Source organism: Sebastes fasciatus, chromosome 16 (genome assembly GCF_043250625.1).
Source record: "Sebastes fasciatus isolate fSebFas1 chromosome 16, fSebFas1.pri, whole genome shotgun sequence".
In the NCBI taxonomy this organism is placed as follows: domain Eukaryota; kingdom Metazoa; phylum Chordata; class Actinopteri; order Perciformes; family Sebastidae; genus Sebastes; species Sebastes fasciatus.
Window position 1 is genome coordinate 4,358,198 of NC_133810.1, and position 16,410 is coordinate 4,374,607.

At 43.0% G+C, this 16,410-nt stretch overlaps 1 protein-coding gene across 3 annotated transcripts in view; it reads left to right on the top strand.

Annotated features, from left to right (window-relative positions):
* LOC141753091 (polypeptide N-acetylgalactosaminyltransferase 10-like) overlaps positions 1 to 15,706 on the top strand; it is an 89,812-nt gene extending 74,106 nt beyond the window's left edge. Inside the window, exons 9-13 of one of the 3 annotated variants that reach the window (XM_074611436.1) lie at positions 5,104 to 5,325; positions 6,628 to 6,744; positions 8,812 to 8,961; positions 10,507 to 13,062; positions 13,335 to 15,706. In XM_074611436.1, the coding sequence (XP_074467537.1) occupies positions 5,104 to 5,325; positions 6,628 to 6,744; positions 8,812 to 8,961; positions 10,507 to 10,671 (654 nt within the window). In that variant the 3' untranslated portion in view covers positions 10,672 to 13,062; positions 13,335 to 15,706. Of the gene's footprint in view, positions 1 to 5,103; positions 5,326 to 6,627; positions 6,745 to 8,811; positions 8,962 to 10,506; positions 13,063 to 13,321 lie in introns of all 3 variants that reach the window. The other 2 variants (XM_074611435.1, XM_074611437.1) reach the window with 2 other exon arrangements.
* The last annotated feature ends 704 nt before the right edge of the window (positions 15,707 to 16,410 follow it).

A 16,410-nucleotide genomic window follows, 5' to 3' on the forward strand; every position in this document is an offset into this window, starting at 1 on the left:
GATCAGGCAAAGCTCTTGTGCGCTTGCATGTGATTAGACAACATGAAAGATTTAAGCTTCTTTTGTTAAAGGGGAACTCCATTGACTTTACACAGCAAATGATTTACAGCTGTTAGGGAGTACAAGTGGGTGAAGAAAAGTTCTATAAAGCCTTTTATGGCTCCAAAAGGAGCTGTATGAAGCGCCGCGATTTTCAGAAGAAGCGCTGCCTGCGTCCTTTCGGCGCTCCGCTCCTGGCTCGCGATCCTGCGCTGTCTGATCTATTTTTTCCGTATGCCGCGAGCGAATCTTGCAAGAAAAACACACTGATAATGTATTATAAACGATATAAATGATATATTATATGTGATATAAATGATCTCATTCTGATAAGATGATAAAATATGCATCCCACCGACGCTTTCGACTTCCCTCTCCCCTCTCTCACTGCTGTTCTCCTGGAGGTTTGATTCCTCCGATTCCCTCATTGTCCCTCCCTCCAATCACATTTCAAAATCCATCCACTATATTAGAAATATCAGAAATAGCCGAGTGTCACTGCTGTTTATGATCGTGGGTTTTAAATTACGTACTTATTCCACATATTGTCCGTTCCCTATGTGAACCCACCATGTTACTAGTATAACAGCCAAATCTCCCACCGAGCTGCAGGTGGACTGTGAGTTGCATTATGGGTACGAATAAAACCCCTGTATCCTCAATATGCAACTTACAGTTTTCCAATAATGACCTCAAGCTTATTTATTCAATGTGAGCTTCAACACTTCGACACAGCATGAGAGAAATGTTTAAAAAGTGTTCATGTGGCCTGTAGCTGAACATTATTCATTATGCATGAGTCAGCCTCGGTCTGACACCTGGCTCTGTTTGGCTTGGCTGAATATGTAATTAAACCTCTCGGTCTCTGTTTTTGCCTCGTCGGACTGACCATTAGCCCCTCGCTGAGGCTGTGCTGAATGCTGATATCAGACAGGCGACAGGTTTAACAATGCAGAACTACTTACTGTACCCGAGGCTGTGATGAATTTGGTTATGTGTCCCCGGTGTCCTTCTCTGAACTGTAGTATAAAAAGCGGGCCTGATTGTTTCGGTTGAGTGGTGTGTTCGTTTGGTATTCCTCAGGTATGAGTGAAACTGTAGTCGATATAATTATACCGTGTAAATCTTGATTAAAAATACAAACCGTTCTGATTGGGTTTTTATTACGGGCATTAATGCAGTTACAGACATTGAATAAAGGGCTGAAGTCGCTGACTTCATGCAGGCAGCTGTTTTCAGAGGAAAAGCTCTAGAAACCCACTCTACACTACCTGCTTTTAAATGTGGCCAATATCAGATTCTGATCACGGTCCTGACCCGACCAACATGCGCAATAGAACACTAACAAAGACGTGAATGGAGTGACTCGCACCAACGCAGAATTGTGATAAACGACGCTCTACAGTAGAGCGACAAGTCACATGAATTCCAATATGACTTGAATGTTCAGACTGAGGTTGCATTGCTGTTCACACTGTTATGAAAAAGACAGATCTTAGTCATATATGCACCAAAAAAATCATATTTTGGACACGTTTGCCTGGCCGCTGTTGGCAAAAGAGACAGTCTCCCAAGTATATACACATGCTAAACTAACTTGCTGTAGTAGTCATTGAAGGGGAGTCAACAAACAGTTTGGATAGAGTCAGGTTTTGGTCATGGTTCACCAAGAGAACCATCAGTTTTGGTCTAAACATTCTTCACCTGGGGTGAGAATTAGACCCATTTTATTCGCTTTCCTTCATGATGTTTTAATATCAAAACATTATTGATGTTGTAGGCATTTCTCATCCATTTAATCATTTCATGGTGAGAAAAAAAAACATTTTTCTTTCACTTAATGTGCATTTAGAGGACATCATTGGCACTTAAAGATACCGTAGTTATTTTACAAAACACCATTAGAGCAGGCGAGTCCCTCCAGCAGGTATAGATACAGAGAACAAAGGCCTTCCAGACACATTCACAGACAATCCAGTGTGTGTATGTGTGCATAAGTGATTCCTCATCCAAGAGTAGAGGAAGGAGGAGGAGGAGGAGGAGGAGGAGGAGTCCCCCACCCCGCCTCGTCCAGTCAACATGGCGAGAGATAGAATCACTGAACCTCACTTCGCCTGGAGAGCCCAGTAGTTTGGCTGCAGGCGATGAGCTGCGCTACAGAGACTCTGTGTGAGTGTGTATGCGTGGCTGGAGGGTTTTCTTCTGGACGATTTGTATTTATACTTTCCTGGGAGGCGCGCTGAACCAGTACAGTATTCTCATTCATTTCACCATCCACACCATCCAAAAGCTGCGACCATCTGTATTCCCAGACATGCGTCCGTGGCACAGAGTTTTCTTTTGTTTTTTTACTCCTTCACACCTCGAAGGCTTCAGATGGATGCGTTTCCCATCGCTCCGGCGTAAATCTTTCATGTTTGCAATTGTCTGAGCTTAAAGAGTCTGTTGGTGAAGCTGTCTGCCCTGCAGTCATCGGTGCTTACAGTTTCAGTCACCTGCTCATCTTTTTTTTATTCCACTCAGTTTCATTCTGAAATTAGATGCTCTCATAATGAGTCTTTCATTATGCCTGCTTGTCATTTCAGAGATTTTGCAGTTAATTCCAATTTGCTTTCGTTGTGGTCTGGTGAAAACACTTGTGACACCATATAATTGCAGTCATAAAAAGTAATTTAATGATTAAAGAAGAGCCAGTTGAGATACAAAAACCTGAAGGTACTTCTCACCTAAAAACAGCAAACACTCAAAATCTGCTCCCATGCCAGCGAATGTTTTGGGACAACTGTGATGTAAGACGAGCGCTCTTCATTTGCTTCTATTATGTATGTAGGCCACACTTATAGACACATTATACAAGAAGGCCACTTACAGGATATTCCTGTCTGACACTTTTCTGTTACCTATTTCTTGAAGTTAAAATGATCTGCCTTTTTACTCGCGTGTTTCTCACAGTTCAGTTTGGCACATCATTTTCCCCAGGCAGGAGGGTGGTGTTGTCAAAGGTTTAAAGCCACGTCTGCAGGTGGCTCAGTGTTAAAATGGAGTGAAACTACGAGACAACCTGCTTCGGATTCTTCCTTTTTTTGCTCCAGGCTTCATGCTCCGGGCTTCTATCATCATTACCGTCAAAACTGCTGCGGCGTGATAGTGCTGCTATATAGAATTAAAAACAAAGTGTCACACTGTATTGACATAACACACATACAAATCCTGTACCTGCTTCCTCCAACACTTTATCGGAACTATATGATGCTTACACTGAGTAAAATATGGAAACAGAGGCTCTGTTCAGACCTGACTTCAACATACGTCCTGAGTGATCGGATCACAAGTGGACGGCTTTAAGTACGTCTGTTCACACCTGGCATTAGATTGCGTCTCCAGATGTGTCTCCAGCTTGTGATCGGATCTCTATATGCAAATAAACACGTAGTAAACACACGGCTAATACAACAGACGTTTTGACGTAATGTTATATGAATGTCAGTAGTAATATCCTACATATTCGTGCATCTGTCGTATATGCAAGCATCGGAACAAAAACACCGACACTTCTCCGACAGTATGATACTAATGCACTTTGCGTGCCTCGTCTGATAGTCTGTAGATATGTAGGCTATAGATAAGATATATTTTAATAAAATACAGTTGTACCGACAGGATACAGTAGAGCACATATTTTGGTAACACTAACTCAGATAAAACTAACAAAGTGATTTCATTAACTCTAACATCACCTTTTGTCATATACCGCTTTTCTCATCCATGTGAGGAGGGATTCTTCTACATAGGCCGCACAAAAAGACGCCTGAGAGATCCTGAGGCTCCCATGTTTGCTTTGCAGTCTCTGTTGTAAAGTAGTAGTTTCATTAATGAAGGACATGAATTACTTGTTTCTGTGTTATCTCTTTGATATTTTGTTATATTTTGTAATATTATAATGATCATGTGATTGGTTGTTGATACCATAAAGGTGAGGCAACACATCCGCATTGTCTGTTTGTTTGTTAGTAAGCCCTGACGAAGACCTACAGTGGTCTAAAAATGTTGATTTTTTTGACGATTTAGCCACTACAATAAAGGCTTTTTAATATATTCTCTTCCTCGTTGCTACTTTTTTGATATTTTGGAGTGCCTGGATTGCCTTCCTGTTTATCCAGATTTTTTTCCCCCGATTTTCCAAGAGCACCCGACACGTTTTGCCTTACGATATAACACACCGAGCAACCAGTTATCTCTCTTTCCAGAGCACAGAAACCGTTCACGTCTGCCTGTTTATTCACACGAGGAGCACAGAGACACAAGGATAAATATGTTGTTGTTAAAATAAAGCTCTAGGTTTGAACAATGCTTTCCTGTTTTTGACTCTGGGGCTCACCAAACCAGTCTGCTGGTATTCATTCAGTTCAAAATGAAGCTATCTTCTCGGACTGGTCGGCGTTTCATGAGATGGTGTGATAGGCTGCATCTGTCAGAGAGGAAAAGGAAAAAAGAGACAGAAAGACTTCATCTTTTATGAAGCCACCCTGTAAATTAGCACATAATTGAGTTCATAATTGCTGTAACTGCTTTCATGACTAGAGACAAGTCGCTTCTCTCGCCTTCTGGGACGCGATGACAGGTCCCGTATGATGACTGGCCGCCTTTCTACTGAGCGGCTTTGATCATTTTGTCATGTCAGATGAAGGATGTACAGATGATGTCTTAGTCTGTGTTTCAATGAAGATGTGATGTCCAGAAACACACAGATCTGCGAACAAGCCGGTTGACTTGAAGACTTTAAAGTCAGAGTGTTTTTTTGTTTTACTGTTTGATACAGAGTGGGAAAGCATGTTAATTTAGCATCAAACCACCCAATGACAGCAAACAGTGTGATCAGGTGCAGGATGTGTTCACATTAATGTACTACAGTCATCTGCTTCTTATTCTTTACCGCAACAAAGATATTTTGGTCTACGTCCATTGATGATGCCCCTAACCTAACCTAAGCAAAGCAGACCCTCTAGCAGTCTTTAAGTATTCGAAAAACGTAAGCATTACCATTCTGTGTCTCTGTGATTTCAGAACCTGAAGCGCGTGGCCGAGGTGTGGATGGATGAGTACGCCGAATACATTTACCAGCGTCGGCCCGAGTACCGCCACCTGTCGGCGGGAGACATGGTGGCCCAGAAGGAGCTGAGGAACCGCCTCAACTGCAGGAACTTCAAGTGGTTCATGAGCGAGGTGGCCTGGGATCTGCCCAAACACTACCCGCCGGTGGAGCCTCCTGCTGCTGCCTGGGGAGAGGTACAGTCAGCCCTTTATACACTGAAAGAAGAGAGTGAGAGAAATGCGTCTCAATGTTTGAAACCATGACATCATGACGACATCATCACAAGGCTTTCTGAGAGTTTCTTTTCCTGGAATATGCTTTTATGTCTCCGCGCCGGCGAGCGTTAACTTAGCAGCCACGATGCTGCGTGTAGTGTCGCGGACATGTAGCCACTTTCCCAGTAAAAGTCTCCACCACACATTTAGTTTAGTTTAGCAGGTTGTCAGCTGTGTGTCTTCCCGGCGTAACGATACTCTGTCTGTCCGGATTAACGATAGCAATAGCCCAACAAACAGTCGTGTGTGTGTTTGTGCTACGTTAGCATCTGTATCTCTGCTGGTAGCTTGGTGCTCACCATTGTCACACACATACAGTCTGTCAGCGCGGCGCAACTTCAGCAAGTTTCCGACAGACCGTGTGTGCACTCAAGCGCACTATAGACGAGAGCCAACTTCCTGTATCTGTAACGCCGGCTCAGACTCTCTTAAGGTGGGCTCTTAAGGTCGACCAGCTTTTCTCCTTTAAGAAACGAGTTTTTCTCAGCTTTTTAATTAATTATTAATATTTCTTTTAACCGTTTTAACCGATAATCGGTTAAGATGCTTAATGTCGGTTAACGGTTAAACGGTTAAACGGTTAATTATTAACATCTCTACTCAGGAAGACCTGGAAGGAATTTCTTGGTCTGGTGGTCAAAGGTCACTGTGACGTCACATCCGTCCCATTCTCGTGAAATTTAGCACAAATGTCTAACAGGATAAAATGATGACATTTTGGATGTAAACTGCAACTTGACTGTTTGGCAGAGACATACAACCGCGAGGCGCTAATTCTAGTTGTTTGAGCCAGAGTTTTGGTCTAAAAACATTTTTGTTTTGATATTTCAATATAACCATCAGACCAAGAAATCTGCAGTAATCACTACTAACAGCTTCTTCTAAAATAACTGTAGAGGCTGTCAAGAAAATTTAGTCCAGTTGGCTCTAATAATCCTATCTGTCCGTCACACTGCGGCTGCACTCAGAGAGAAGAGAGCACACATTAATGTGAATCAGAGATTAATACACCTCCCGAAATAAACCAAACTAAGGGTCTAATTTAACTTCAATCTGCCTCAACAATTTAGTGCGTTATGTCCTGTTTGATTATAAGAAAACCCTCCAGTCACTGTTGAAGACTTAAAAAGCTCCTGTTTTATGATTGATGATCATGTCTGCTAACTAACAGCCGAACGTCCTTCGTGTCCTTGATCGTGACTTTGCTGTTATGTGTTGTAGATTCGTAACGCGGGCAGCAGCATGTGTATGGAGAGTAAACACTTTGTATCAGGGACTCCCATCCGCCTGGAGAGCTGTGTGAAGGGCCGGACCGAGGTGAGCTGGAGCCACGGACAGGTGAGCAGCAAAGACATTTACTTTAATCAATTGTTCAAAATCTTTTGGCTTGATTTTTGGGGAAGATTCGGAAGAAGGAATTGAGTATTAAGTAATGCAAAAACAACATAACGTTGATCCTGTTGCCATTACGGCAGAAGTTGAAAGAAATCTATGTTATTGTTTAATACAGTGAGAGAAAAATGTGAAACAAATCATGAAGAAATGAAACTGAAAGACACTAAAAATACATATAATGAATTAATAATAATGATTTCTATTAAATATTTAAAATAAGTAAGTGCAGTATTCATATGTTGATAAGAGCTTTAGAGAAGCTTTGGTTCAAGCAGATCTACAATGTGTCATTAAAGGGACTGTTTGTAACTTTTTAAGCGTATAAATGTAGCGGGTCGGGACACATGCGCGCTCGCATATGCGCGCTCGCGTGTAGCCGCTGCCTCTCCTCCTCTGCCTGCTTGCCTTCACTCAGACAGCGCGCGCGTTCTCGCTCAGCTCGCTCCACCTCTAGACGTGAACGCGCGCTCACTCCACACTGCAGAAGAGTTAGTTTAGCTCTGAGAATATCTAGTGAATGTTCAGTGGACGTTTGTGCAGAAATAACTGCTGCAGCTCCTCCAGACCAACAGAGGTTTCCCGTGTCTTGTGAAGTGACGGGGCTCTGCAACGAGTTACGTTGTTGTCTCGTTACCGACCGGGTGCCGATGTCTTCCTGCTCTTCGGCTGCGGGCGGAGAGAACAAGAAGACTCGCTGCAGAGCCCCGCTGCCTCAGCCTGCACTTAGGCAGGAAAAGCCAACACTAGGATCAGATCTAAATCATGTTCATGGAGAGACCTTCGTCTGGTCAGCTAACATTACTGCCAAGCAGCTGAAATATAGAGTGATATTGTGGTTTTAGCTGACGTGTGTCACCTCACTGTTTTGAGCGATGCTCGTTCAGGTATATTTAGAGCGAGCAAGCGCGAGCCAGACGCTGACTCTCGTTGATTTCACGGCCACAGGTGTCGCTGTTAACAAGCATTTCTGAAAGTTACAAATAGTCCCTTTAACATGACATTTTTGTTACAGTGTTGCTTTTCTTGGGAGTTAATTTCATGGGAGTATTAGAGATATTAGCATTAGGTGTAGAGGTATCCATGCATATATCCATATTGTCTCCTCCGAAAATGTATTTCTTCTGCTAAACACACATTCACGTCAAATGAACTTACCGAGACACATAAACAGCACACACGCGCTGCCCCGCTTCATTATCTTTGCATTGTTCTAAAAGGAGTCTGTTTGTTCTCACACGTCACACCGAGGGTCTTTAAGCTGAGCTCATAATACAACCTTGATGGATTGAATGTCTCCTTTTTGTTTCCACCGCCTGAAAACACCGCGCCTCCGAGCTCTGACTTGTAGTTTAATCTGTGTCACAGTTGCAATCTGTATTCAGCGCTAGCGAGAAATTGATTCACTGCAAATCGCAGGAGGCCCTCTGGCAGCTGTCCTTGCGAGGATTTTTGATTTTTTTACGAGACGAATGGAGGAATTATTCAGAAAGTCTGCGTGACGTCCAAGTGGCCGTCCGTCGCTCCTCCAGTTCACAAGATTACTTATTTTTTTTAAATATATTTATTGTTGGATAAACTGCAATAACAACCCTCACAGCTACACAGATGCTGAAATTATAATTTAAGCCGTGCCAGCTGTTTCCAGATTTTTCCAATCATTGGATGGAGTTTGCTCAGTTGCTTTGAGGATAGATCTGTCAACATGTGAGTTTAGATGATGTTTAGATTTCATCCGAAGCACGTTTAGGGCTTCTCTGCTGTGTTAGCTTAAAAGTGAATCACCAAAGTTAATTCTTGACTTTGGAAATAGAAGCTTGACTAAACAAACGACGGGTCCACTTAATAGCTTTTAACCCTTTACAGTGACTTCATCATCGAAGTTATTCATGTTATATAATGATATTAAAGGTTTGTGTACATCATAGTTTTTTGATTTTGATTATGATCAGTTCATCTTGTGTATTTGAATATACCTGCAATGTTCACAGTCAAAACAATTGTCACCTGCAGGTGTTCACATTCGGATGGAGAGAGGACATCCGGGTGGGCGACCCCATGCACACTAAGAAAGTCTGTTTCGACGCCGTCTCGCACAACAGCCCCGTCACCCTGTACGACTGTCACGGCATGAAGGGCAACCAGCTGTGGCGCTACAGAAAGGTACCGACTGGAAACACATTATCTCTGTATATCAGTCTCACAAAACAAAACAACAGTCTTACAAAACAACAAAGCTAAAAACCATAACTGCTTCAAAATAAATGACTTCAAGGCTACTTAATCATTTCTATAAAGTTTAGCACATTTAAACAGAGTCTACCTGGGAGCAGATGGAGATTCAAAGGACCTCATTATGCTGTTGTTATGCATTTAAGCTCAGTAAAAACATGCCGTCCAGGAGGCCACATTTGTATTTCTGGAACATTTCTAGGATTTAATGTGGTATCACGACACAAACAAGCTTGTTTGCAGCAATAAACACGTAGAAGCAAAAAGACGAGACCGTATATCTGCTAATAAGTATATTTTAATGTGTTATAAACACGTATTAATTGTTAATACTGTCTACAAAATGCTAAATGGGAAAGGTTAAAGTGTCATCGCCATACTGTGATGGATTAAAAAAACATAGTAAGTTATTTCATGCTTTGGAAAATAAAAAGAAATGTTCATTAGTAAGCTAAAATATGTAGTGATTGGGATAAACCATCCGGTAGGGTATGTTAAGCTTGGATAGACCAGACCGGCACATACGGATACTTTGCAAAACGCCAAGGCCGCTCCTGTTTTTTGGGGGATGGAAAATCGTAGATCATATTGACGTCAATGCAATTTGACGTGTGTATGGATAATAATTTTGACACGTTGACCCTGAGCGTTTGCGATATGAGGGCTGGACTATTTAGATATTAGTTCGTTGGGTAGGTATTCGGTATTGATGTTTTGGTATTCAGATATTAGTTTTCTTTTCTTCTTTAACCCCTCGGGATTACAAACATGCATGAAACACACCAAACCTTTTGGAAAATCTTTCTTCAATAATAATCAACAACACTGTAGTATAACAGAATCCTTTTAATTAATACAAAAGAGACGTATTGCAGCGCTTTGCCGTCCAACTCTGAAACATCTGGCTGAGTCCTTCCCGAGTAATGTCACGGGGACGAACCGAGCCAGAGCCACCGTTGCATGTGTCGGAGCGCAACCCATGGAGGGCTCATGCCGAAACAGCTGAGCGGAAGCCACCGTAGGCTGCGTTGCAGGGAACTCCGAAGAGGTGATGTGTAATGTGCGGAGACATCAGCCTCAAAACATTGCCGTTTAGGAGGAGAGAGCCCTGCAAGTAAGACTTTGAGGTACGTCTATACTAGCACACACAGAGGGATGAGGAGAGGAGGCGCTGACGGCGTGTGTGCGCCGTCCACACGAGGCAATAAAGCGCTCCTCCGGTCACGGCGCTCCATGCACACGCTGCAGGTCGATTCCTATGAAAGCCGTAAAGGTCAATAGTGCGGTTGTTTCTACTCCTTCATTCGTCATTTTCCTGCTTCTCTCCTTATGTGACGGCACAATTCCTTCAACCTAAAAAGGGGGTGTGGCCTTGGCGATATCCGCTTGATGATGAGGCGATGCCGGTCAGGTCTATGGGAAATTTTCAAATGAATAATTTTGTTCTTTTTACAATCCTTCCTGTTTTTTCTCCAGGATAAAAGTCTGTATCACTCCGTCAGTAACAGCTGTATCGACTGCAGCCCGAACGAGCGGAGGGTCTTCATGAACACGTGCAACCCCTCCTCCGCCACCCAGCAGTGGGTGTTTGAGAAAACCAACGGCACCGTGCTGGAGAACTTCAACCGGGGAGCCAACTGAGGACCCTGCAGCATCCATAAAAAAAAAAAAAACACAGACTCCTGACACACGCAGACGTGGATCTGCTGCTGCTGCTGCTGCTGATGCTGCTGCTGATGCTGTAAAATGGGGTTTTACATTTACTCTGGTTCCCCCGGTTACCTGGCGCCGAGGTTCTCTTTGGGGTGCTCAGACTGTGGCAGGATGGGAATACCGCGGGGGGAAGTTGGTTAAACACATCAGTTAGAGGACAGTCTGAGTTAAACTCTAAAACTAAAAGGTGATTTTGTGTGTTAGATGTGTTTGTTCTTTAACGGCGGGCCTGTCTCACTTCCTGATTTCGCCGTCGATTCGGTTATCTGACATTCCTCTCCTCTCTTTTCTCAATCCTTTTGTCTTTTTTCAAATTTTCTCTAGCTTTATCTATTTCCCTCGCACAGTTTTCTCTATTTCCCCTCTCTGTCTATCTACCTTTATCCTCTGTCTCCATCTCTTTCCCCCCTTCTGTCTCTGCTGGTCCGCCTCTGTCTGCACGTCCGTCTCTATCTGCCTGCATGACTGCACCTTTGCCCACCTTCTCTCAAATCCCCTTATGTCTCTCCAGCTCTGACAACCTCCCTGGGGGGGGGGGGGGCTCCTGCTGAGCCAAAGTCATCCTGACACCTGGGTGAAGCCAGGCAGAACCACTCTGAAAATCACCTGGTGAATTGATTTTCCTTTACAACCCTCATCCACCCCCTGTTCCCTCCTTCCCTTGTGTCTCCTACCTCCTCCCCCGCCTTGGCTTGTAGTCTCCCGGTCTGCTCTCCTCCTCTCTGTGGCCGATGTGGAGCAGAGCTGCTTTTGAATGTTGACAAAGAAAGTGTAATGGAAACCTTTTCTCGCTCCGTATTCCTCTGCTCTGTGCTTTCCTTGCTGTATTTGCCGATGAGTCGTCCGCGGGTTTGTCACTGTGCCACGTTCTGCTTTTATCCCCCAGAGGCGAGTGCTATCTAATGCCAGGGTTTGTGCGGGCCAACTCTTGCTGGCTAAGGGCTTGTGTGTTTGTTGTGGTGGTGGTGGTGGTGGGGGCGGGAACTGCTGTCACACCTCTTAGAGTCTCCCCCTTGCTTTCTGCGCGCCCTTTGCTGCTCCCCACCATCAGTCGCCGGAACGACCCCGTCACAGACTGCCGAGCGCGGGGTCACATCACTGCGCAAAGCAGCAGGCAGGACTGTAAACGGGACGCCTTTGCCTGGCCGGATGACTAGCTATGTGACTGGCAGGCCAGCTGATTCACAGCAGGGCCGCCCCGATTGGCCGGCTGCCGAGCTGACACATCACTTTAGCGTACAGTGTGAGCCGGGAGGAGAGACAAATGGGAGAATCACTCGGGATGGGCTCGCCGAGGTAGCTCTGGGATTGAGACGAATGTGGGTTTAAAACGCATAAAGCACTTGTGTAATGATAAACTTGAATGAAATCGTTGTGCCTTGTTGGAAGAGGACTAGATGTGTGTTTTCAGAGAGTGTGTGTGTGTGTGTGTGTGCGTGTGGTCCAAGATGTCCACATCAGAATAGGGGACAATTCCCTCAATTCAGGAAGTGACTTTTCTTGAGAATCTTTTCCTTGAATCTCCGTGTGACTTGTCCTCGACTCTGGTGCAGGACATCGAAGGCGCCACCGGCTTTGTGACTCTCGTATGGCTTTCTAAATGAACACACGTGTAACTGCTGGCTGTGAATAGAGCTAAAGATTTTCTTTCCACCATATTTTCCTCCTGCCTTGAAAAGTTAACTATAGCCCTAAGAAGACCTCTGTTCTATTTTAATCACGACATGATGCTGTTGTTGTTTTTTCCCCACCTGTTCAATCCAAAGTATTTTTATGGGAAAGGGAATTGTTGTTGTTTACCAATTTTTTTTTTTTTTTTTAAATCCTTTTTGCTTTTTCTTTCTGTTTTTTTAATTCAATGTTCTTTTATTGTTCGTTTTGATCCCGCGCTTCAGCTGATGATGATTTAGTTTCCTGCTCAACGTGATGTTCTGGTCTGTCGCCTGCACCCATTCTCTAATCCGATTGTGCGAAGCAGAACAATGTACAGTACGTGCCATTTCAATCATTGTGCTCAGTTAGATTTTAACAGTCAGGTGTAGACCAAAACAAAAAAATCATCCTCAACATACCTTAGTCAAGGTAAGTCACAAGTTACACTAGCTTGGACGCGTTAGTTTGCTAAATTAACTATTGCCTGTGCAGGTTAGATTGATCCAGATGATAAAAATGATGATTAGTAGGGTGCACAATCATGCAAAAGCAAGAAAGATAAATTGCCAAATAATTCTGGATTGAAGTTGCATATTTTATCATTATCAAATGTTCATCTTAGGACAGTTTTTTTCAGTTAATAAACTTTAATTTACGTGGCCTGCAGTGACAACTATTTTGAACTCTCTAATGTGGACCTTTGTCTTGTCTTCTTCTTGAGAGTTTACAATAGGACACGATGTCATGCTTCTGTATGCCGACCGGCCAGTGTACTAATATACTTCATTACTTTTGTAGTTCCTCATAGCGGTGCCATCTTCACCACGGGACATTACAAATGTCCTCATATGTGTCAGGCCATTTTAGTATGTGGTCCTCCCAGTCAGTGATTACTGATGGATGTGATAGGGGTACTGTAAAACAGTCTATGGCCGCAGTGTAGCTGCTGAATAGCACTGCTGGCGTTAAACTGGAAGAACAAATACAATTGCGTTCGAACCAGAAGTGGAAAAAATTGGCGGGGCAGCTTGAGGTGAATAGACTAATTATAAAGTTGGCAGCATCATGCATCTACGATTTGGCCAACAAGTGACTCGCATATTATTTGTTTTTGTTGCAAAAATCCATCAGTCACCGTTGTACTCAATATGGCCTCTTGTCTTGCTTGAAAAAAAAAAAAAAAAACCTGACTTTGCACTCCTGATAGAAGAGCATAGTTTTAAATTAAGTTCAGGGTTTCTGTGACCTTCTAGCTGCACGCCTGGACGACTTGTCAGATTGTTAAGAGGTGAGCGCGGGAATTGCTGCTTCAGACCACTGAGTCACTGCTGTAGCCAGGCTTCCACTACAGGACCAAATAGGACCAAACCATCTGACCTTTTTAACACCCTGATTCCACTTGTTTCCTACAGTTCTTGTTTTCTTTGCTCATTTTAAAACCGTGTTATTCGAAGTCCTGTTTGGATCAGTAGTGCAATCCAGGCTGTTCAATCATGCGACTCTATTGTGAAGGACTGTTGTGACTGTTTAATACGAACACTGTACTTGTGGACAATGATGTGTAGAGGGATGAAAACACAAGGCAACATTTTGGGCTGAAATGAGACACTGGTTCAAATATAAAGAGTTATTTTTGTATCACTGTAATACGTGTTGAGAGCATGGATGTATAAAGAGAACCGGACACAGCTTTGGATGTAAGGCCCCGTTCATTCCTATCAAAGTTGCTCAGTGGCGCATGAAGCAAAAATGTTTGTTTTCCGAGTATAAAATTCCCACATCTATCCTGCAGAACAGTTTGATAACATCTGGCTGGCCCTCACACTACAGTGTAGCTACACTAGTTCACTATAACCTGATTCCTGTCAGCTAATCCTTCGATATAAAAAGGATGGTGGATTCTCGCAAATACCATACTAAGACCATGACGATGATGTTGATGTACGTTAAACCTCTGCCGACATACTAGCTTTGCTAGTACTTTTTCTAAACTTTGGCAATTGCATTGGAAGCAGCTCAACGGAGCATTTTAGCCTCTATTGGCTCGCAGTTTTGGCACTCATCGGTCTCGTTTCCAGAAGCAGCAGGCTGCTGTTTTCACCAAATACAATCTGATGAACCGCCTGTATGCCAAACTGCCCGGTGCCAAAGAGCAGACGGGCAAAATCAGTGATTAGCTGGTGAAAACAGTGTAACATTTAGTAGCCAAAAAAAAGATATTTTCTGCCCCAAAGTGGCCAACAGATGTACGGCTTTAAGCAGTAGCTCAATAAGTAGTATTTGTACCGAATAGACTACCTGCCTTTACTGCCTTTTGACAAGCTCAAGTTCACAGCCAACACTCCTGACTTACAGGGTGCAGCCACCTCATAATTACTTACAAGTCTCAGCAAGAACCAACAGCGACACCGTCCTGTTCTGTGGGACAGATCCAGGGGGATTTGAAGCAAACTGGATTATGTCAGTGTTTATGAACGTCTGCGCCATCACCGTGTCCTACACCAAGTCCATCTTCTCAGCAACTATTTACAGGACCGCTCATTTGAGCTTTAGAAAAGAAAAAAAATCAATCGATTTTCACTGCAGAAATAGAACATGTGATCTCTCCGGGGAAATTGGAGGAAAAGTATTGCCCAAAATGTTGCTAACTGTATCTCTTAAAGTTTATTTGTGATTTGTTTTTGTATTATTATTATGTTTTGCTTATCAGAGTACATTGTACCTTTCCATTGCACATGTAAAGTATGTTTTTATTACATCAAATTGTAATTTGGGTTGAGTCTTAATGGTGACAGTTTACATTCGCTTTATTCCAGCTTTTATGTATTTTAAGTATCAAAACAACTTATTACTGTGTATCAGCTACATATAAATCTCTGTGGTAACCATTTCAAATACATTTCTTTTTGTATTTATATACTTTTCCACACTTTATGGAATAAGGCCAATGTAACTGTGTTGCCATTTTTTTTGTGATTTCAAAATACTTTCTATTTAAGTGGTGCATTTTCAGATTAAAATTCGGTGAGCAGTGTAAAGAAATCTTATTTTATAAGCGCAAAGGTTTTTAATGTCAGCGGCCAGCGTCGGGCCAGTCACACCATGTTGTGTACATGTGTGTGGATTTTGATTTGTAAGGACGTGTACATTTTGTATCTCATAAAAAAAAAAAATCCAATATTTTTTTCTACTGACATTGCAACTGTAAAAGTGTATTTAGATATTTAACAAACTGTACAATTAAACTGGAATTGTATGATATTTTTGCTGGAATTGTAAAATAAAAAAGGTTTCTATATTTGGATGAAAACATGTCCGTGGTGGTGAATTAAATACTAACTCGATGAATACAGTGATGAAAACACGCCACCAAGTTAGGAGTGTCAACTAAAAGAAGTATTTCAAACTAAAACTAAAAACCGATATACATTTCCTGCATTTCATCTAAAATTGGTGATACAATATGATTCTCATGTATTTGTCAGTCATGTCCTTTAAAGCACTTGTCACCACTGACTGAATATTGCCCAACAACCCTTTGTTGATTTCTATTTCCTCTTCAATCTTGAGGTTGAAAAATCTAAAACTGTTCAGGTGGGAGTAAACCTGTCTGAAAAAAAACTGTAGTTTCACAGGAGAAGCATATTCAGCAGTTTCATGTTCACCTCTTTAAAAAATTAAGAGCTTTGCCTTCCGGCTCTGCTCCCTCTTCACCAGAACAGTCTGGTACAACTCCTTCATCACTGCTGACTCTGCAACGTACCGCCTGTCCATCTCCCGCTCCATTTTACCCTCACTTGTGAACAAGACCCCGACATACTTGAACTCCCTCGCTTGGGGCAGTGACTCACTCCCAATCCGGAGGGTGGAATCCACTGTTTTCCGGCAGAGAACCATGGCCTCAGACTTGGAGGTACTGACTCTCATCCCGACCGGTTCACACTCGGCAGCAAACCACCCCAGTGCGTGCTGGAGTTCACAGTCTTATATAGCCAAGAGAATCACATCATCTGC